This window comes from Lepidochelys olivacea, assembly GCF_965140295.1.
Source record: "Lepidochelys olivacea isolate rLepOli2 genome assembly, chromosome: 18".
In the NCBI taxonomy this organism is placed as follows: domain Eukaryota; kingdom Metazoa; phylum Chordata; order Testudines; family Cheloniidae; genus Lepidochelys; species Lepidochelys olivacea.
Genome location: NC_140428.1, coordinates 24,049,226 through 24,071,222, shown reverse-complemented (window position 1 = coordinate 24,071,222; position 21,997 = coordinate 24,049,226). Strand labels below are relative to the sequence as shown.

Genomic DNA, 21,997 nt, shown 5'->3' with positions numbered 1-21,997 from the left:
ATTACAATGGTCCATTTTAAAAATTCCGTTATTTCCCCTCTTCATGCGGTTAGTCTACAGCGTGTATTTATCTCAACTTGGGCAAATGAAACTAAAAAATATCAAAGAAGTCTGTTTCATTCTTGTTCATAATCATTTTCATGCTCACGATTTCAGAGCCATCCTATTTGGGTGGCAATTACTGCAGGTAAACGTGGATTCCTTTAGGAGGTGATCCTGCCAATGGTTAAGAGGAAGGATGGCAACTCAGGAGCTCTTGGTTCAGTTCCGTCTTCTGCCACAAACCCTCTGTGTGACCTTGGGCTTGTTGTTTAGTCTCTCTGTGCCTTAGTTCCTCGTCTTTAAAAAGGGGATACTAGCATTTCCCCACTGAGGACGAAAAGATCATGAGATGCTCAGATACTACCATGATGGGGGCCATGTAAGTACTTAAGTCAAGCATATTCGTAACTACGCATGTGAGGAGAACTGTTGATTTCACTGCAACATTGCTACAGGATCAAAGGCTTCTACAACATAATTTAAATTCCAATATAGACAGAACATCCATGGGAGCTTTGGTACTGGGTTTAAGCTTTGGTAAGAGCTTGCTTTTCCAAGCTCTAAATGTGGGAATAAATTTGAATCAGTAGGGCCGCTGTAATGCAACAAAAGACATTAGTTTTCTGGAAGAGACTGGAAACCTGACCTGAAATGTTGGTTAAAGGGGATTATATATAAATCTCATTAGGCTATAGCATTAATCTGTCTCAGCTGCTGTCTCTTATTTTAAGTCTTATACCTTAAAGATCCCAGTCTGGGATCTAATCTTTGCTGCCATTGCTGGAAGGTACGAAACAGCATTTCAAGGGAAGACAGGCAAATGCAGAGGCCTCAGAGAACAAGCAGGCAACCCCTTAACCCGTTCATCGGAGTGCCTGCAGGTCTTGTCTTGAGGCAGATAGATGGTAATAAACTGTATCTAACACAGAGTTCATCAGGATCTGTAGCCTTTGACTGAATAAAAGGCCATTGTGTGTTTTTTTGTGTTTAAATGGGTGCTGGCCCACTGGCTAAAGCGATTTAATTGACCCTTCTCGGTTTGTTACCACTTACATGATCAGCAGCAAAGTGGAATATACCACTCTGGGCCTAAACTGGCTCCTCCCATCAAACCCAACTGAATTTAGAGTGAGTGAGTGAGTGAGTGTGTGTGTGGAGTGGAGTGGAATTCCAATTCCCTACCCTAGTCCCACCCAAATTGGAAAGGTCTGGCTGTCTTAACAACTTCTTCAGACATGGCTCAAGTTGTAGTCTCGGGTGATTGATTTGGGTGCTCTTGAGCCCGACCCCACCCTTGGGTTCAGCCTTGGACCTGCCCCCTGGTAATCTCTAGCTAAACTGAATGCCGAGCCCAATCTCACCATCACTTCTTGGCCCATCTCTGCCTAGCGGGAGGAGTCCTCTTGTCATACATTAGAGATTCAGCCCCCACTGTCTCTGTCCTGGGGCTGTCTTGGACCCCTAGCAAGAAAATAGCCTTGCAGGCAGCCGGATGACCAGGCCAGCCAGGTAACCTAGCCTACCCAGCAACAAGTCTCCCCGAGTCAGCAGGGTCACCAATGGAGGCAAATCAGTGCTGGATTTCCTCTCCCCCCTAGCTACCTGGGGCCTCAGAAGCCCTCAGTTCAGCCCTGGCAAGGGGGCAGAGAGACCATAGCCCTTACCTAGTCCATCTCGGTCTCTTTCCTCCCAGAAATGCCTCAATCCTCCAGCTCCAATTGTTACTTCTTCTCCATGTTCTGAAGGAGCCTCACATGCAGAACGTCCCGTCCCTACTTCTCATCAGAATGACAACTTGCATTGCCGCAGGGCAGGGATTCAACAGCTGCACTGTTCCACAGACACAGAGCCCACCACGGATGTCGCTGGCCAATGCCAAGGTGCAGAGGTCGAAGGAGCCATCCCCACTTCAGCAGAAACCATTTGATGCTCTTTTAGGCAGGGCGGTATCTGCCTCAGTGCACTAGAGTCCTGGCTCTTCCATACACTTCTGCACACGCTCGTCAACCATCTCATCACTGCAACCGCCAAGCTATGGCAAGGAACTCCACAGACATGCACGATGGCCTTTAAAATGGGTCGTGTGCTCAGGAAACGGATTCTGGGAGTGGACAGCTCAGACTCAGAGCTGATAAAAAAGCCAGGACAGTAATTCCAGAAAGCAAACCTGCATTTGACATGCAGCCTGGAACAGTATTTGTGAGGCGAAGTTTGCGCTGGGGAATTAACCCCCTGCTTGCCAGCGGAGCTGAATATGAAAAGTATTGTCTACCAACCCCATCCAGGTGAACCGATGGGGGTCTGGTATTAATGGGCCAATGCAATGATGTTCATCCTGCAGGGGGAGGACAGAGGTTCTATCAGGTAGTCAGGAATTGAGAACACTTACCTTTTATGTAGCGCTTCCAATCTTCTGGAGTGCTTTATAAACCTTAATCAATTCTCACAACCCAATCATGCATTTTAGAGATGGAGAAATGGAGGCAGAGAGGTTACGGGACTTGCCAAAGGTCCTGGAAAGAATCATCATCAGAGTTAGGAATAGAAGACCCAAGGATTCTTTGGTTTCAGTCCTGTGCTTAGATTGCTAGGTCCAAACCCTCTTGTCTATCTGAATCCTTCCTCTGCCATCAAACGTCGCTTAGGGAATCTGCCTTTTCCAAGTCAAACCCTGGCCTTTGATAATCAGTCTTAGGTCTTCCTAATGGAAAAACAATCTTGATTTCTGGCAAACTGTGCATAACTTGATTATTTTTCCTAAATGGCAGGAAAGGCTGGATAAACTGATTTCCTCAAACCCCTCTGAAAAGCCACTTAGAAGATCTTCCTATCTTAAAGCACCACCGAAAGAGGGGAATGAGTGAAAATTGTACTGACTGCAGTCTGGTTCAAACTTTCAGTATAAGCCTACCAAATATAAGAGACTGGAAAATGGTAAAAATCTCCGCTCAGATTTCTTATTGAAGACTAAACCAATGGCAGGAAATTAATTTTATTGCTCCCTGGAATCCACCTATAAAAAGATACCCATAGCTCTAAAGCGCAGACCATACCAAATTCCACCTCCACTCTGGCAACACAAAGGGTCTTGATCTATGCACAAGATCTGAAGAGCCTGGAAGGAAATTTTCATTGAGAAACCATTAAAGTTGAAGAAACAAATAAAAAATTAAAAGAGGGAAAACAGGAAAAAAAATTTTATTTGCAGCAAAATGGAAAGACATTTTCTGCAGCAGCTATGCACCTTGAAGGTTGAAGACTCTGTATTCTCACTACAGACAGCTCCCCATTTTCACAGGCCCAGCAGTGATCCAAGATACCTTCACCTCGGGCACAAAGAACTTTTTTTTTAAAAAGCCAAGAAGTCAGAGATCCGATGCATCCTTTTCTGTGTACGCTGACAAAGTCCAGCATCAGAGTCTTCAAGATGAGTGTGACAGAAGCTGCACGATATGCAGTCCCCCAAGCAGCACAAACAGACGTCTGACATACAGGAGAGTGCATTGGTTTGTTTTTCCTTTTGTCAAATGCATTGGTGGTTGCTGCAGCAGAGGCATACTTTTGAAAATGTCCTTTTAATGCTTAGTACCATATTGGATTTAAGTACAGCCTGTAAAATCATTAATTTACAGCAGAGAGCAGTAAGAGCAGCAGTCACTGATTGGATAGACTCTGACAGTATTGTACTTTGAGGACTGTAAAGCTTATTTTAATTACAAAGGAGATGCCTAGCACTCTTGATGTTATTTTTCCCCTAACTCTTCAGACTGATTTGGGACCAGCATTCTGATTTAGGGCCTGATTCAAAATCCACTAAAATTAATGGAAAAATTCCTCTTGGCTTTAATTGGCTTTGGATCAGGCCCTGATAGGGACAGCGTCAGGTTCAAAGAAATCAGATTATTATTATTATTATTATTTTTAAATGAAAAATGTTCTGACCCATCTTAATCACACCTTAGATTATTAAAGAATTTTGGAAAGTCCATGGTGGAGTTTTCAGATGATCTTAGCACTGGGCTAACCATTCCCACTGAACTCCACAGCAGAACTCCCACTGCATTCAGTGGGAGCAGAGTCAGGCCAACAGGAAGTCCTTATGAAAATCCAACTGTAAATGTACTTCATGCTGTTACATGTGGATTATTTGCTTTCGGCATTTGTCCAAGCTTGGACAATAAAAACAAGGCTCGTCAATGTCACTTTTCTTTACAGAGGAGTCCCATTTGGCCATATTCTATCACTCTTACGGTGAGTAGCAACCTACTTCATAAACAGCCCCATTGCACTGAATGGGATTACTTGAGGCATCGCATAGGGGTGGGGGACATGGGGACCACGGGCCCCGCCCAGATTTTCTGCTTGGCTTGCACTGAGCATGCTCAGTTACACTGCTGAAACCGGCTGTACCTCTCATCATCAGCAGGCACTGGTAGTCTCTGGTACCACTTCCTATGAGAAAGGGTAATAGAAGATGGACATTCATAGTCGTTTTCACTTAGAACGATGCAGCAAACACAAAGAGGGGAGTGTTTGTTTATTAGAAAATCTGTTTTCTTGGGAATAAAATATAGTTCTTGAAACCTACGTCTTAGTTTTGTCAAAGCTTATTTTTACAAATAATCTACATTTGGGGGTTAAATGTGACCCAAGATTGTACCTTTGCCTGGGAAAGAGCACAGACATTGTAATAAACTCGACTGAGAAAGCATTCTGAGATATTATCCGTACCAAGTGGGGACTGTGACATAAGAATTTCCTGGAACACTATGGCGTTACTACTAGGCAATATGTATTCCTGTAACCACTACACACGCACAAGGATTCAAAACTAATTTGAATCCTTTGCCACCCCTTTGGTAATGAACGAATTTAAGAAAGAAACGCTGTGTTCCAGTTGATTTTATGCACTGCTTTCTAGGTATAAGAAAAGATTATACTGGTCTGCAGCATAACTGCATAGAACAAAGCTACATACAACACACACAGGGGAGCTCCTCAGGGAGACACCCTGAGAACCTTGTCACAGGTACGGGTGAGAGTTCACAGGATGGTGCTTCTTCCCAAATCAACTGGTTGGAAAACATGATGCAGTTGGAATCGAGCTGACCCCAGGATTTACACTATTGTTCACACAATCCTATTAATGTTCTATGGAATATAAGGGTCCTATTTTAATAAATTTTTCTGCCAAACAGAAAGAGAAAAACAAATTTCCTCTCCTCTGCCTTAGTCGTATTTTATTTTATATTTTTACATTTTGGTTGGAATATTTGACACCTGCCTTTGGCATTATGGGTAAAAAGCTCAAGAGTCTCTGGAATTATGGCTGCAAAAAAAAGGTAGATTGCTGGCAGAAGAATGTCACTTAGAGGTCAAAAATACGTGCTGCAACAATGTTTTCTTCAGTAAATGTTCACTACTTTATCTCTAAGGCACACGCTCTCTCTCTCTCTCTGGGAACATGTCAGTTCCAGACTCCTCCCGCCTGCCCAAATCCAAGTACCTTGTCATGCCCCAAAGGCTTGGTTCTGAGAACACATTGTCTAACTAGCGTCCCCCACAACTGACAACCCTGCGGGAGAGCCGGGGCAGTGCCTGATCCCACTGGATAGCGCCTTGTGTGAAGTGCGAGAGTATTGCTTTGCCACAGCCTGCCGGGGAATGAGAAGGACTGGGCCGCAGCCTGTCCTGCCAGAGCTGCGTAAGGCTGCAAATCAGACGCTGCAGAGAACTAGACAAGAGCGGGACAGCCTTTGAAATGTCTGCACATGAAAGCACTCTTTCCAGGCGCTGATTTCGTAGCCCCTCCAGTCGTCAGCACAAAGCACGGTGGCATCCGGTCAGCATTCCGCCTGGCGCCGTCCATGCTGGGAGAGGAGCACAGGGCGGGAGGGCTGGTTCCCCACAAGCTTGGTGGCTCGCTCTCATTACGGGGAGAGCGTTTCCCCCACGACTGACTCTTGTGATTTATGTTCCCCCTTTCAGGATGGCTTCACAGTCAGACAAACACAGTGGATGGGTCATGATTCTCAACTAAATGGACGCACAAAGGGAGAAGGAAGGTAGGAGCGGGAGGGGAGGGCGCAGATCCTCAGACAAAGATCTGAATCCTGTCCCGGATAGCCTGCCTGCAGATGGGGCAGACAGTCAGGGCCTCGCTGCACTCAAGGCAGGAGCCATGTCCGCACTGGAAGACCAGTTTGATCTGGTTGTCGATGCAGATCGGGCAGGTGATGCGCTCCTCCATCTGGCGGTAGCGGCTCTGCAGCTCCTCCATCAGCTTCCGCTGGTCGGTGGACTCGGCACTGGGGCTGCACTCCACCTCTGTGCTGTCTGTGGGGAACAGGAAGCAAGTTAGTGGCTGGGGACTCTGCCTATTTCCTCCGCAAGCACCTTCCAATGCACTCCCTGTCTAGACAGTTTGAGAAGTAAGAGGTAAGTATTTTGTGAAAGGGTGGCCAGTGCTTCTCTCTCCTTTGGTTTGTGCTGAATTGTTAAGGGGCATATAAATTGTAGTCTGAGATGCACATCCTCCCACATCATTCCAGAAGCAGCTGCCACTACCTGGAAGTAGAGAAAAGTGCAATGCTAGCAAAGAGCTGGGCACGCTGCTCCTCAGTAACTGGTCTGCGACGTGTTATGGCACTGCATGCCCTCGCTACGCTGAGTTTAAATTCCTGTCTGCAGTACTGTGTCAGCTCTCTGCTCTAGCTTTTCAGGCTATAGATTCAGAGCTGTGAAAGTTGGTAGAGAGCATTGTGATCTCCTGCACAACACAAGCCACAGAATTCAAGAGGGTGATTTAATTCTCCTTATGTGCAAAGTTCAACAGAGCAGAACTTGTAGAGATACTTGGTTCTAATTCAGATGAGATGAAAGAGCTCCGTGTACTAGGCAAATTCCAGCTGGGGTAAATAAATTCCATCTGCTTTCAGCTAGAGATAATACTATTCACATTCTGTTCCTAAACAACTAGGTCATGTTGCTGTGTGCTTTTAAACAGATGCCCTGATTCACCCCAGAGGCAGTTGCATTCCAGTGGTGGGTGAAGTGACCACATCAGTTAAGTTTGTAAGGAATTTTTAGGATGAAGTTAGGGATAAATGGTGACGATGGTGTGGCCCAAGCCAGCTGACATCCTGCTGATATGCTCAAAAGCCTGACTGCTTCCATAAATCTCTTTGCTGCAATGGACTGGAATCTTCACAGAGATTCCAACTCGGGAGGGCAGAGCCATTATATTTTCCTGTATTCTATATGGCTGAAGAATGCAGCAACAACAGGGCACTCCTGCCTATGGATGCTCCTAGGGAGGATTTCTGCCCTGGCCAGCTCTGTACATCTATATCATGTGACAGATTCTTGGCTCCTCTATACTTCTGTTGAGGCAACCAGCTGGCATCAGGCCCATTTGCAAGATCACAGCCTGGTGCCACCCAAGTGAGCAGCAGCATGTTTGTCTTCAGTGACCTCTGCCAGAGGGGTGCAGAAACATCCACTCCCACATGTCCTGTTTGCCAGTGCTGCAGCAGGCGACATGGGTGAACACCATGGCTAGCAGAAGTCTGCTGCCCCATGGCATGGAACCAGCATGCAGCCTTCATTACAGTATTATTCCCTGTGCAGGAGATTGAATTCTGGGAATGAAAGGCACTCTCTGTATAAAACTGCGGCGATCCAGGCTAAGGTAGGAGAGGAATTCCATCAAAGCAGTCAAACCTAACTGCCCTGGGACTAACCGCAACCCCGCTTACTTGGCTCCCATAAGTGGACTTAGGTTAAAATGCCTTTAAAGCACAAGGTCAAAGCTAGGCTCTTGCATGTTACAAGCTTTCCTGGATCACAAATTTCCACCGTGAAGTCACTGCTGGTGCAAGGAGCTGGACGGACGGACCTGGAGACAGATGTCTGCTATCGATTCACAGCACAGGCTGTGGCAAGGCAAACACACTGCCCTGCCAACGGGGCCCCTGTGCTGGCCTGTAACAACTGCCTCTAAAGAGGAAAGACAGTTCACCCGTGGCTTCTCTGCTGAGACTAGCTGTGGGGTGATTGCTGTGAGAGCGCTGCAAGACAGACTGAGAATGTCTTCCCCAAGCTAATTTCACCGAGATCAAGCAGTCATCTGTCGGGCTGTAGCCTAAACAAACATTCAGCGGGGCCTTTTCTATTCAAAGCCATGGACAACAAGAGCAAACCTACCTTGCTTGAGTTTTTTGGTTATTGTCACTTGACATTTGATGCACTTCTTCATCCTCCTGGAGCATTCTACCGGGAGCGGGAGAAGAAGAGAGATTTCAGCTAACCCCAGTGGTGCTTGAATGAGCCCAAAAGCAAAGAGGATACACAAGGACATCACATTTTTAAACCATCCAAGAATCACCTGGACTGTAAGAGACTGTCTTTGCCTGCATGGAGCTGAGAACGCTGACTTCTCCCTGAGTTACATGCTGGTCCTGTCGCTTCAGCTGCCCCTTCCCTAGAGTTACACATGCAACAGCCCAACACTTGAGCAGCTGCGGTACCACAATGGCCATTATAAACCCTGCCCCTACCCCCCAGACTCAAATCCCCGCAGAGCAGCTGCAAAATGGTCCCGTATTCTGACAGGAACAGATGGGGCTCTCTCACTTGTTCCTAACCAAAGTCTGCGGCCAGACGGAGGGACCCGGCTGAGGTAACAGACTTGCTGATCTGTTAATACGATTTAAAGGGAAACAGAAGACGACAGCCAGAGGGGGTAGGGGTGGAGGTGGGGGAATCCCTTGGAAGTGGTTTTGTTGGAGAAAACATTGCTGGCTGGAACTGGACCGTCCGCCACTTCCTTCTAAACCATCCAGGGCAGCTGCAATGGGTCCCAATCCAGCAGCACAGTGGGAGCTTCCATGACCAGACCCTAGGGTGTCACATCTAAAAGGCCATTGCAGGAATTGCCCTGGGGTTGCTCTGGTGAGCACCCAATAGTCCCATCCCAAGATGCTCCCCAGACAAGCAGAATGGGGAGGTGGAGTGAGCACTGGCAAAGGAACCAACGGGAGCGACCTACCTTCACACACGATGCTGTGCTGACATGGGATGAAGTGAATGAGCAAAGCCAGCTCAGAACAAACCAGGCATTCGGAAGGGGCCATCATGCTGGCCACGCTGAGGTTGGTCATTGTGTTGGGGGTGGTGTGTACTCTGTGCAGGCTGTAGGTCACCACAGAGCCGTCTGAAGAAATCTGCTCATCCCTGCAACCACCACATAGAATTACCATCCTCGCTGGCTGGAGCAACACCCCGCACACAGAAGGCGGCTCAGCAGCTCTCCCCAATGGCCTTATCACGGCAGGGACGGGTATGGGGAAATGCTTCAGAGCCAGACAACGGGCCAGATCCACAGCCGGCGCAAGTCTATGAAGCTCCATTGACTTTGACAGAGCTCCCTTTGTTTACGTCAGCGGAGGATCTAGCCCAAATGCATGAGGGGGAGGGGAAGATATTTGTGCAGGATGTAACACTTCCTATGGATGAGGACAGCGGGCCCCTGCCAGTACAGCCATCAGAAGTGCAAAGTCAGCGAGCTGGGATATTTAGAAAAGGCCTTTGATTACACTGCTCTCGTAAGCACATGGGACAGGCCTGACCTCAGTGCCTACATCTGAATCCCAGAGAGTCTGGATTCTGAGCCGGACCCTGACCTCAATGGTGTAACTCCTGAATCCACAACATTCACCGTAACTTTGGGAAAGTCTGGATTCAACTCCACAGTCAAACTGCATAGACCCCCCTATAGATTTGGATTCTTGTCTGGAATCTCAGTGCAACTTTGTGGAGCCTAGGTCATGACACCCTTGAGCTTTGGGGAAGATCCTGAGGCAAGTACCACCAATACCGCCCACCTCAGCTCTGTGTTGGCACAGAAAACAAAGACAGGCTGGTTTTGGTATAGATGAAACCTGCCCTTAATTAAATCTGCCCCTCCATCATTCTGGAGCAGTTGCCGAGTACAAAGGACGTAACGTAAATCAAAGGAGTTACTGAACTGGTAAACACCATCTGTCTTTTTCACACAGCATTATTTAAACTTGACAGGTCTAAGATGGCATCTGTCACATGATGAGCCACTAAATCGTATTCAAGTTCCCATGCAGAAGACGCAGAATTGTTCGGTTAACCCCTTGGCGTCTGATTCTTTCTGTGCTTCTCCAATAGCCAGCTACCATTCTAGCAGACACTAACGGCATGGATGCTCTTTCCTAGTTATCCTGTATGTATCTAGCAGTGTGCGAATGGAAGGGGCCAGGGAAGGAACAATCATGTTGCTGATGGAGTCTACCCATCTTGGGATACTGCTAAGTCATCCCCTCTGAAGAGGATTCCCCTCTCCCCCTTTTTGAATGCACCAAATTCAAAGCATTTTCATGGGGGGAAATGTTCCCTAACCGCTTATTGGGTTTTATTACACACAAACATGCTTCCCCTGTTCTCCATTGAGCCAAGCTAATCGAGCAGAGGGAAGAAAGTGGATACATGCTAAATCACAAAACCAAGGAACTTCACAGATTATACGAAAATGATCCCAAACCCTAAACATTTACCGAACCCTTGCTCCTCTCCAGAGGTTGGGGATGCAAATAAGTAGGACCCTACTAAATTCACGACCACGAAAAATGTGTGTCAGACCCTGAAATCTGGTCTCCTGCCATGAAATCTGGTCTTTTGTGTGCTTTTACCCTGTACTATATGGATTTCATGGGGGAGACCAGCTTTTCTCAAATTGGGGGTCCTGACCCAAAAGGGAGTTGCAGGAGAGTCACAAGGATATTTTAGGGGGGTTGCAATATTGCCACCTTTACTTCTGCGCTGCCTTTAGAGCTGGGCACACGGAGAGCGGCGGCTGTTGGCGGGGTGCCCAGCACCCCACCAGCAGCGGTGCAGAAGTAAGGGTGGCAATACCAGACCATGCCACCCTTCCTTCTGTGCTGCTGCTGGGGGCGGCTCTGCCTTCAGAGCTGGGCTCCCAGCCAGCATCTGCTGCTACTCAGCTCCGAAGGCAACGCCGCCGCCAGCAGCCGTGGAGAAGTAAGAGTACCGCAACCCCCCCCCCCCCCCCCCAATAACCTTGCAACCTCCCACCCTTGCCCCAAACTCCTTTTTGGGTCAGGACCCCTACAGTTACAACACTGTGAAGTTTCAGATTTAAATAGCTGAAATCATGAAATTTAGTACTTTAAAAATCCTATGACCATGAAATTGACCAAAATAGACCGTGAATTTGGTAGGGCCCTACAAATAAGATAGAATTCTGATGACAACCACCTGTAGTTTCAGGTCTGACGTGCCAAAACCCAAACAATGAGGTTTTGCAGAACTGAAACCAAAGGCCAAGCCATTTTTGATGTTGTTCTCCCTGTGGGTGTATCAGACAGATTTGCTCATCTGTTTCACTTATCAATTTAAAGATCGACATTGTCCAGCTACAGGGGCTTCCAGAACCCACCCTTTACATGGCATTTGGGGTTCACTGCCTTCTGTACTTTGCTTGGATCCTGTAATTAGCAGATTAAGAGTGAAACAAATCCCAGAACTGCACTGCAAGATAGAGGTCAGCTCCAGTGATTCGATGTTCAGAGACCAATAGGGTGAAATTCACCTCTGTGCAAAGAGCCCAGGTAAGCGGTGCCCAGGCCCTGTTACAGGGCCAAATGACATCCCATCCTGCAGTAAGAGGCTGGGAGGCTAACATGCAGTTGTCTCTTTATTCCAAGTCAGGCTGCTGAGTTTATCCAAGTGTAGCTAGTCGGCTACATCCTTCTCTATGAGCTGCAGAGGACATCCTGGAACCCAGCAAGAAGCTGGAAACACATTGCCAGCAGCCCCCAAACAGGAGAGGCTCAGACCTCGTAGAGCTGTTTTGCTGGTCTAGCTTATACCAGTTCCCCAAATGAAACAAACAAGGGCTTTTTCGCCAGCATAAATGTGTCTACACTAGGGCTTTTGGCAGCATAACTACATGGGAAGTGATGTAGCTATACCAGCAAAACTTTTAAGCATAGGCCAGGCCCCCAGACTGGCATCAGAGAGATGTCAAAGGCTGGGACCGACCACCAGCCAGTTCTCCTAGAAGACACCGATTCTGCAAGGCATTCACATAAGATCAGTTTCTACAGAAGTCAATAGCAGCTGAAGGTACCCCACACCCTGCAGAGCAGACTAAGAGGGTCTGGCATGGCTAGCACCTATACATTTGGGGTTAGGAAGTGGTCACACTGTGTAGCCTACCTGAATTTCTGGGAAAAGTTCTTGATGATCTGGACTATCCTTCCATCTGCAATGAGATCCAGGGGAGACTTTCCCCTGTGGTTGGCGTAATTAATATCTGCTCCTTCCTGTGCTAGGTAACACGCAATCGCAGCACCAACGTTCAGCTCTACATTTCCAAGGAAGCCGGAAGCCTGGAGCTAAGAGAGGGGGAGAAAGTCTCTGTTAAGGCACTCAGAAACCTGGCTATGGGTCAGACCCTAGAAAACCAGCCTCAGTTCTCAGGCTTGCAATTTGCAGGTGCAAAGAGCTGCGGGTGTAATTTTGCACCCCTTATCTGTGAACACAATCAGATACTTGGACATCTAAGTCACATACTTATTTTTACTACAGTAGTGCCTAGAGGCATCAGCCACGACCGGGCCTCATTGTGCCAGGTGCTGTACATTCTTGTAGTAAGAGATATTCCCTGCTCCACAGAGAGTGATCTAAACAGATGAGACAGACAAAAGGTGCGAGAAAGGAAGGATTATCATCCTCACGTTAGAGGTGGGGACCTGAGGCACAGAGAAATTAAAGTGACTCAACCAAGGTCACACAAGAAGTCCGGAAATTGAACACTGATCTCCTTAGTCCTCAGTCCAGTGTGTTAACCACAAGGCCTTCCAATCTCTCTCAGTTACCCTGCCCATAACTTACACATACAATTTTTCAGACATAAAACTAGTGACTCATTTAGTGCCAGGCTGAAGAGCAGGGTCTAACTGTTGGTATTTGCAATTTCCAACACAATAAAGGAGAAGGAGGAGGAGTGTGCGTGTTACAGGGAGAAAACCACAACAGATGGCTCATTAATTTGGCAATAGCTTATAAAAACTGACACACAGCAAGGCACCTAAGCTCTGCACTACTCTAATGAGACATGAGGGTAAGGGAAGGAAGCAGCCTGGTCAAATCCATCCATGTCAAGATGAGGCTAAAGTATAGGGAGGACAGTGTTGTTGTTAAGGCATGGGACTGAGACTCAGGCCACCAGGGTTGTATTCCTGGCTCTGCCACCAGGTCACTTTTCATCTTGGGAAAACCGCTTCCCCCCTGCCCACTGGGCCTCAGTTTCCCCACCTGTGAAATGGGGATAATAGCTGATGCAGAGAAGGCTCCATTTGTTAGATTTGTGAAGATGCTAGCTGGTTTTGTAAAAAATGAAACACCAAGTGCCAATTTCACACACCCCAACAGCCATTCTATTTTACAACTCTGCCAGCAAGACCCAACTTTGCTTTGCCTTTCTATGCTGCACTGAAGTCAGAGAGCTAAATTCAGAGCATGTCTGAGTGGCACCAGATTAGGCTGGCAGGCTATCAGTCAGTTTGTTGAGCTTGAAGGTTTGCTGCAGATAAGTCCAATGATACAAGTCTGATCTGCTACACCGAGAAGCTTAAAATATGGAAATGTAATTCAGCTCTGGGGATTCCCTGGGGGTTTGGCCTGGAGACTTATCAGAACAGCCTGATAACAGAGGAAGTCTGTGCTGTATCCCATCCTCCACCCCAGCCTCTTCCACTTGACCCTTGTTCTGCCACCAATTCCTTTTGTATTTTGATCTTAAGGCTCTTGGCAGAGCTAGTCCCAGCGCAGGCAAGCAGGATTTCCCCCTCCCACCCGCTGCTCTGATAGCCAAGCTCTCAGCTGCAGGCCTCCTGAGATTAGACTCCTGGGCCTCCTGGGAGCAGAGACAGGTGACAAAGCTGCATTGCACAGAGGCAGCACAAACATATTTCCATTACAAGGTACATTAAAGACACTACATTAAAGCTTCAGGGATGAATAGTTAGTGGATGGAGTCCCAAGTGGCGGCTATTTAGCGGGAGGGGAACAGGGAAGGTCCCTGCCTTCTTAGATTATTGAATGCACCATTGCATCCCAGGGGAATATCCACTGGTTGGCCCAGTAGGTCATGTGCATGCTGCAGAACAGAAAGGACTATCTGAATCTCAGCACACTCCAGCCTCCAGTTAGCAGCGGGTAATGCCATCTGCTGGCCCACCTGAAATGAATGCAGGGATCTCAGCCCAGGCCCCAGCAGAAAGGCGTCCACAGCACAGAAACCACCACTGCTATTTGCACCCTACTTGCCAGTCACAGCACAGAGGCCAGGACTGAATGGGTCACTGAGACTAAATTGCCCCCCATGCCTGGGCGATGGTGCCCCCTCCATGCTAGAGCTAGGCACGTTAATAGCTAGGGGGAAGTGCATATGGGAGGCTAGCCTGGGCTGCTGGGTGCGTAACTATTCTGCAAACAGAGGATGTTATTTGACAAGGGCTTTACATCAGGCCCTATAAACTTAGAGTGGAAGGAGTTGTACATTTAGGCTGAGACTGTCAAAGCCCCCGGAGGACACAATCCAATTAATAGTAATGGGAACTGGGCATCCAAAACCATTAAGATAGCTTTGAAAAATCTCTGCCTGCAGTATTAGCTCCTAGGGCCTGCAGCATGGCAGTCCCAAAAGCTAGTCAGCCTCTGTAAAAAGAGCTCAGTGAGTTACTAGAAACCTGCCCGTTCTGCAGCCACCTTTGCTCATGTTCCCAGACTGGTAGAATAAAGAGTGAGGAATGATTGACAGACTGCCCGCGACTAGCAAACAGTGGGGATGCTGGGGCTGGGCTCTGATTACCGAATCAGCAATCAGCCTCTGCCCTGCTGGGGGGGACCTATTTGTGCCTCCCGTACCACCCACTGGCATCATCAGTTCTTGCAATCAAAGCTGGTGCCATGGCTTACAGCAAGCTAATGAACGGAAGAGGTGGAATTTTCAGAGCAGATATGGGTAGGATGGGGGTGGGGAGAAACAGGCAGTTTGGCGGACTGTGTGCAGAACTGAATTATACTGATTTGTTGGTTTTCTAATCATTGTAAATTGCGTTTGAATTTGATGTCAGATTTTTAATTTGTCAAATTATCTTTGCACTGGAATAATTCTCAACTCACCCAGACTGTGTGCACTTGGTATTTGCCCACGCAGCTTCCGCTGTAAATTGGCACACAAGTGTAGATGTACGTAAACAGGTGATGGAGTAGTTTGAAGGGCTAATTTTATGCCGAAAGCCTTTGCAGGAGGGCTAAGCTTCCAATAGCTGACATGCCCGGCTAAGCTTCCAATAGCTGACGTGCCCTGGCCCCTCTATTTGAGGCCTAAGGATCGAGTTTTCCTGAGTTCAGATTGAACGTGAAATTCAGCCCTGGAGCGATTACAACTGAAGTCAGCCATGTGACACCAGGGACAAGTTTGGCCCAGAGAGATAGCAGGCATGCTGAAAAGCAGCTTTTCCACTACACTCGTGGCCTTGCAGGATAACGGCTCCCGAGGTCTGGTTGGGGGTGCCCCGCAACGTTCCCCCCTCCTAGCGTGTGTTTGTTTTGCAAGCGGGAACTGTAAAAGGGAAGCCTCCAGGCCTTCAGAGCATGCGCAGACAAGGACTATAGCAAGAGGTGGAATGCTGGGAAGCAATTACTTCAGTCTCCAGCTCCTCCTCACAGAGGGGAACGGGAGATGGGGGAAAGACGTGAAACAGCCACACTCCTCTGCTCAAATTCCACTGCCTCTCACACCTTTTGCCCCAAACAGAGTGAAATCAATGATGGGGGGGGAAGGGGGAGGGGAGTAGGCATGATTCTGGCACCATTGACAGTAATGAGTGTGTTGCCATTGACTTCAGTGGGCCAGGATTTTACCCTTTATAGAGTTCAACAGGCAGTACGTGATACTCTCTCTCATGCCCCTGGATGGAGCTAAGGTGACAGATGAAAACTACCCCTTGCTTGGATACGACGTAATCCCCCTGCCACATGCACACGGTGTCTTGTTCCCTACCCAGCTACTTTCACACCATGCAGGTCAATTGTCCTTATGTTCTTAGTACCATCCAACAGGAAAAGTAAGCCAGTGCAGCACCGTCTATGAACTAAGGCCAGGACTCCTGGCTCTGCTACTGGGGCCCAGCCACTTCCCCTCTCTCTGCCCCATCTGTAAAATGGAGAAAGGGATACTGATGCAGCTCTTGGGGGCACGATGGGGGAGTTCACGTCCGAGAGCCAAGTATCATAGGACTCAGAGATAGAAAAAGGCCCCTTCGGTCACATCCAGCCCTTCTCCCCTTGATCAAGGCTGGGTCATTCCCTACAAACACATTCCCAAGTGCTTAGTACAGTCTGGTTTAAAAGGACTCCACCATTTCCCACTGGAGACTGCTGCCCACCCTAACCGACTGTCCATGGCCCTTCCAACGCCACAAGGCACTTCCCTGGAGCGGCGCTGTTCCCTCTCTCTCTCACCTTGGAAAAGAGGGACGGTCCCTCCCCACCTTCCTGTTCCTCTGCCATGATTGACATCAGTTGCTGCCGTTCTAAGACAATGTGCATGGCTGTGTCTCCGTCCTCGTCCTCGGCGTTGACATCGCTGCCTTCGCGTACCAGCAGCTGCACCAAGTCCATGTGCCCCTGGGTGACTGCCAGGTGCAGGGGAGTCTGGTTCCGACTGTTCCTGAGGTTGACATCACAGCGACCCTTAAAGGGAGAAAAACACTAAATGGAGAAATAGTGGCAGAGTTCCAGGAACACCCCCATTGAACACTAGTTTCATGGCACAGGGAGAAGACCTGGACTATCAATTCCATCCCCATGCAAGTGCAGTGTAGGGGGGATCCAAAAGGGGGCAGCAAAGGGATCCTACTTTTCATCCTTGCCCCAAGGTCCAGAAAGCCTCGACAGTCAGGTGATGCAGAGGTTATTGCAAGGGAACAAGTGCATGGGAATTTCCCTCCTGGCTGGTAATGATCTGGAGGTGACAGCTAGTAAATTACTTGACACCTGCAAACTGAAGGCCTGGAACAAGTCCAGACAGTCACGGACCAGCTCCTAAACTCAACAAAGCAAGACTGATTCCTTGTTGTGTCTTTTGCTTCGGTTTCCCTCAAGGACTCAGACCGCTGAAGGAGTAATAGGAAAATCTCTCTAATGCCAGGAGACAGGATGCAGCAAACACACAGCTAGCCTCTCCTGAAAGGATATCCTATTAGAAGGCTCAACAGTCATTTTGCCAGCACTGGGTCTGCAGAGGACAGTGCTGGCGAGGAGTCAGAATGCACTTTAAATTGAAGCTGGGTTAGCAGTGGGGACTACACCAGACATAATAAAATCACCTTAATACTTTGCATTACACAGTGCCCCCTAGGGAACTCTGTGGCAACAAATATTGATTAATAAAGCTACTGCATCCCTGTGAGGCAGAGGTACCCACCATTGCAGAGGTGGGGAAACAGAGGCCAAGCACAACAAATCAGAGTCTGAAACAAAACCCAGGAGTCCTGAACTCCAGCCACCACTTTCTCCAAAGCTGGAACTAGATCCCAGGGTTGAAACCCTGGCCCCACCAAAGTCAACGGCAAAACTCCAATTTACTTCCCAACTTCTGGTCCCCTACTTTCACCACTAGAGAATATTGTCCTGAGGGGCAGGAGTAGCACCTTGAAATCAGGGCTCCTAGTCCCCTTTGATCCAAGCTATGATACTTCACTCCTAGCCAGAACCTGCAGCAGTTGCCCTAGTGATTCCTAGTCCCTCTGCTCTACGCTCTGGACACCGCCCCCTTCCTTTTAGGCTCACACCTTTTAGACTCACACTCCTTTCAGAACTGGCGATGACCCGAAACATGAACTTGCCACTTCTCATGCAAGTTATTTACCTCTCTGATTAAAATTTCTGCTGCTTCCATGTGGTTATTGAGGGCAGCAAGATGCAGGGCAGTGAAGCCATCTTCCTTTTTAGCATCAACCAACTGCCGGGCTCTTGCCAGAATCTTCTTTATGGCTCTGGGAGGTTAACGAGATTAAAGGAGAGCCCAGAGAGTTACTTGTCAACAGGAGACTGATGCACAAGAGACAGGCCTACCTCCTCCGTTGAGCAGTGATTAATGTTCCTAATGTTATAACAGGCAGTGTCACGAGCAAGGACAGTGATCCAGAAAGCTCCATCCATCTTACAGATTGGATTAGGAAAGTCAAACAAAAGCCCTCTGTTTTCTTTTAATAAAGCGGGATAAATTCACAATGTCAATGTTAGTAATGAGCTGGATGTATCCCCAGACCAGTCTGATGGAGGACGCACACAGGGCGGATCTGACCCAGTGTTTTCAGTCATCATCAGCAATGTCCCACCCCTAACAGCTGAATGCTCCAGGCACAGGACTGGGGCAGACAGTCAAAGGAGATCAGTGATCGGAAGCCATGGGAGAAGTGGGGGAGGTCTGAGACATGGAAAGAAGGAGGCTGCTACAAGTGAAGGCACAGTGAGAGGAGAGGGGCAAAGGAAGAATCAGGGGGCTGCCTGACAATTTTCCATCAAGACCCCCCCCCCCCCCAAAACCAACAAAAAAGGGAAAACTGGTTGTGTGTTCTATATTTATTTTTGGTGTCAGCAATTGTACGCATTTTCCCCTGGTTCTTTTGCCTCCTCACAGAAATGGATATCTGGCTATCTTTGAGTGCTAGCCATTTGACTTGAGGCGTCAAAAAAAATTATTCTCCTCTTCTCTAACCAACACAGCAGGGTTCACTGGACCCTCTCAGTCTTTTGAGAAGTCAGGAAATCTGTAGCCTTGTCTCCACTAGAGAAGGTTTGCTCAGATAACTCCCAGAGTGGAGAGGAGGGTTATATCAGTTCCTCCAATGAAATAAGCTACACCAGCAAAAGGTTTTTTTTTCCATCTATACCAGAGCTTTTTCCTGGTATAAAAATGTTGTAAAGAATCCCACCCCTCACACTGACACTATTACACTGGCAAAAGTTTCTAGTGTAGACATGGCCTCAGTTTTTATAAAAGACACACAGAACCATGATTTTTAATGGATCTACAGTGGCAGCTTTACCTAGGCAATCACAACTAGACACACAAGACTTCTCCAACTGCTTTAAAATACAGGTCTCAGACGTGTAGCTGGGAAGTTTGCGAGGGGTGCAGCCTGTCTGCAGGTAGTTGTCAGGAAACTGAGCTATTTGTACTTTCACAGATCTCATAATCCTTGAAAAGGCTTCAGACCTCTGCCAGAAATCGCATCTGTGTGTGGGTCGCTTTCCAGGGCTCAGAAACAGAGGCTGCTCACAAGGCAGCAGAGAAGAAATGAACAAACGAACGAAGCACTTTGCTGCCATTTCTCCTGAAAGATGAGATGAGATTTTAGGAATGTGTTCATTGCTCCCTGGGAGCAGAGGGACGGGACTCTTTTCAGCTAAGGCTTAGGAAATCGCCTTTTGGATATTAAGCACCTATTTCTGGTTCCATCTCAGAAGATGACTCTGCTGTGCTTCGCAAGGCTAAATGCACGGGCGTATTGTAGGAGAGAAGGAGGGAGAGGGGCAGAAAGGTGACTGCTTAAGACACTGCTCTGTGTTTGCACTGCCGACAATCACCGATCCTTGGTGTAATGATTGTGGTGATCTCAGCCTCGTCTTCCCTGACTGAGGAGCCATTTCTGCAGAGAATTAACAAAACTGATACAGGACCATGGGGTTAGAGATAGGGAAAGGATCTGAGAGGTCCTGAGTCCACCTCCTTTTGCAAGGGAAGCACCTGTCCCCTAACAGGACAATATCAGATACTACAAACTGGTTATGGAGAAGCACCTAGTTCACCCCCAAGGAGAAGGGGATTTCCTCTGGGAATTGGCAGAAGGGGTCTGGATGAGGGGTGGCACAAGCAACGGCAGCCAGGGAGCCAAGTTCTGCTGGGAGGGTCATTTCTGCTCTGTACATTTCCATGTCCTCAGCCTCAGCCCTTTCCTCAAAAGGCTTTTCATCCCCTTTCCCCAGCCTCATAGAGAGTCCGCTGGTCTCCCAATGCCCCTTTCACCAACCGCGGTTGCTGTCCCCGATTCATCACCAGCAGAGCAGGGAATTTCTAGCTCAGACCCAGGCTCCGCTCCCTGTCAGGATTACACAGCATGTCCTCAGCCCGTCCCAGGGGGCCTCCCATGCCCTGTGGGTTTCCCAGCGACGCACACCACACCCTGATCAACAGGGTCACACGCGAAAAGCTCCCCCCTTTCACTTACAGCTTGTTGCCCTTCAGAGCAGCATGGTGCAGCAGGTTGAAGCCTTGGCGATTCTGGATTGTGAAATCGATGTTCGGTACCTCGGTGAGGATCTCGATGATGTTTTTCAAATCGGCAGTGATGGCATAGTGCAGGGGGGTGTCATCAAATGAATCCTACAGGGAGCCATAGCAAAGCACAGGTGACATCAGAGAGACTCCCCTCCAACAAACCATCCCTGAGGGGCTGGCTGAGACAAGGATACAGGGCAAGTGCAGGCCAAACAACCATGAGTCACCACCACCCGATGGCAGTTCGATGGCCTACATGAAATGAATTTTTTGGGCCTCAGCTCCTAGTAGACAAGCATCCACATCACCGAAAGAGCCACCCCTGCCACTGGCCAGCCTTGAAGCTGGCAATCTTGATGATAGCCTCAGCAGGGAAGCCAAGGTCTGAACGGGCCTGCTGGAGAGTGGGGGGTCTCTCCTTTCACTCCTAGGAGGAGTCCTTATGAGTTGAGGCTGAGGCACACGGACAGGGGAGATGGGCATGCTTGTGTAGCCAGAACCTAGATCGTGTGGGACAGACAGAGGCCTTCAGTTTCCTGGGCTGCCAATCCCCTAATTTCATACACCCCACAAGAAAAACTACTTCACTGGTCTCTAAAGACTAGTTACAGACCAGTCCGGTAGCCCTAGAAACGGGACAGGCCCAGTGACTTCATTGCTGCTCTCCCAAGTTCCTTTATACCAGATTGAAAAATAAAATCTCACCAGCCCGATATCGGGAACAGGAAGAGGCATCGTTGGAGCCTTCAGATATAATGCAATTAACGGGTCACCCTTTGCTGGAATAGCAGAAGGTGCTACTGGACCGGATTAAGGCAGTGGTGCAAGTAGGGCGGTCGGTCCGGTCCGCCGTACCAGTAAGATATTTATAGCCAGTCCGCCACACTGGAAAGACACAGGAGGAGCAGAACGTGGGGCCATCCCCCTCCAGCCCGGCTGTACCGCCCCCAGCCCTTCCATGCAGCTGCGTCTAGCGTCTCCTGTCCGGGGTTTGGAGGCAGCCCCGCCTGGGGGCAGTACTGTTACAGCCGTGCCGGAGCAGCTGCTGGCATGGAGCTGCACGGCAGCCCCGCATTCTGCTCCTTTCGCTGCTGCGGTTCCCGGGAGAGCCCCACGGTTCTCCCAGGAATGGCAGCAGCAAACGGAGCAGAACCCCACACCAGCTGGTCCTCTGGCGCGGGCAGAGAGGTGTCGGTGTGCAGGGAGGGACCCAGAACTAGACTAGCAGGGTGGCTGCGAGTTCTAGGCAGAAGCCAGCCCAGCACCACAGGACACTGCCAAGCTCTCAGGATCGACTTTCACCCACAACCGTTAAGCAGCAAAAATATCTTCAATTATACGAGGCATGAAAATAACCTACTGGGAGGTTGACATCACAGTTGTGCTCACAAAGGATCCGCACGATCTCCGTGAATCCTTTGTTGACGGCGACATAGAAGGCTGTGCACTTGGCATTGTTCAGCAGGTTTGCATTGGCTCCTTGGCTGACGAGCACATGGACAACCTCAGCTTGATTCCTGGTGTAAAAAAAAAAAATTGGACACTATG

The 21,997-nt window shown here is 48.6% G+C and overlaps 2 protein-coding genes across 8 annotated transcripts in view; both read right to left on the bottom strand.

Moving 5' to 3' along the window:
• Positions 1-2,545, bottom strand: part of MMP23B (matrix metallopeptidase 23B) — a 38,327-nt gene extending 35,782 nt beyond the window's left edge. Inside the window, exon 1 of one of the 2 annotated variants that reach the window (XM_084651818.1) lies at positions 2,432-2,545. The gene's annotated coding sequence lies outside the window, so the exon portion shown is untranslated. Of the gene's footprint in view, positions 1-1,706; positions 1,810-2,431 lie in introns of those variants that run through there. The other variant, XM_084651819.1, reaches the window with a different exon arrangement.
• MIB2 (MIB E3 ubiquitin protein ligase 2) overlaps positions 2,281-21,997 on the bottom strand; it is a 110,314-nt gene continuing 90,597 nt past the window's right edge. For 5 of the 6 annotated variants that reach the window (XM_084651812.1, XM_084651815.1, XM_084651813.1 and 2 more), the window contains 8 exons: positions 21,810-21,966; positions 20,400-20,554; positions 18,035-18,161; positions 16,627-16,857; positions 12,310-12,488; positions 9,092-9,276; positions 8,248-8,313; positions 3,212-6,378 (listed from right to left, as the gene is read on the bottom strand). In XM_084651812.1, coding sequence (XP_084507938.1) covers positions 6,137-6,378; positions 8,248-8,313; positions 9,092-9,276; positions 12,310-12,488; positions 16,627-16,857; positions 18,035-18,161; positions 20,400-20,554; positions 21,810-21,966 — 1,342 coding nt within the window. In that variant the 3' untranslated portion in view covers positions 3,212-6,136. Of the gene's footprint in view, positions 2,378-3,211; positions 6,379-8,247; positions 8,314-9,091; positions 9,277-12,309; positions 12,489-16,626; positions 16,858-18,034; positions 18,162-20,399; positions 20,555-21,809; positions 21,967-21,997 lie in introns of those variants that run through there. The other variant, XR_014714464.1, reaches the window with a different exon arrangement.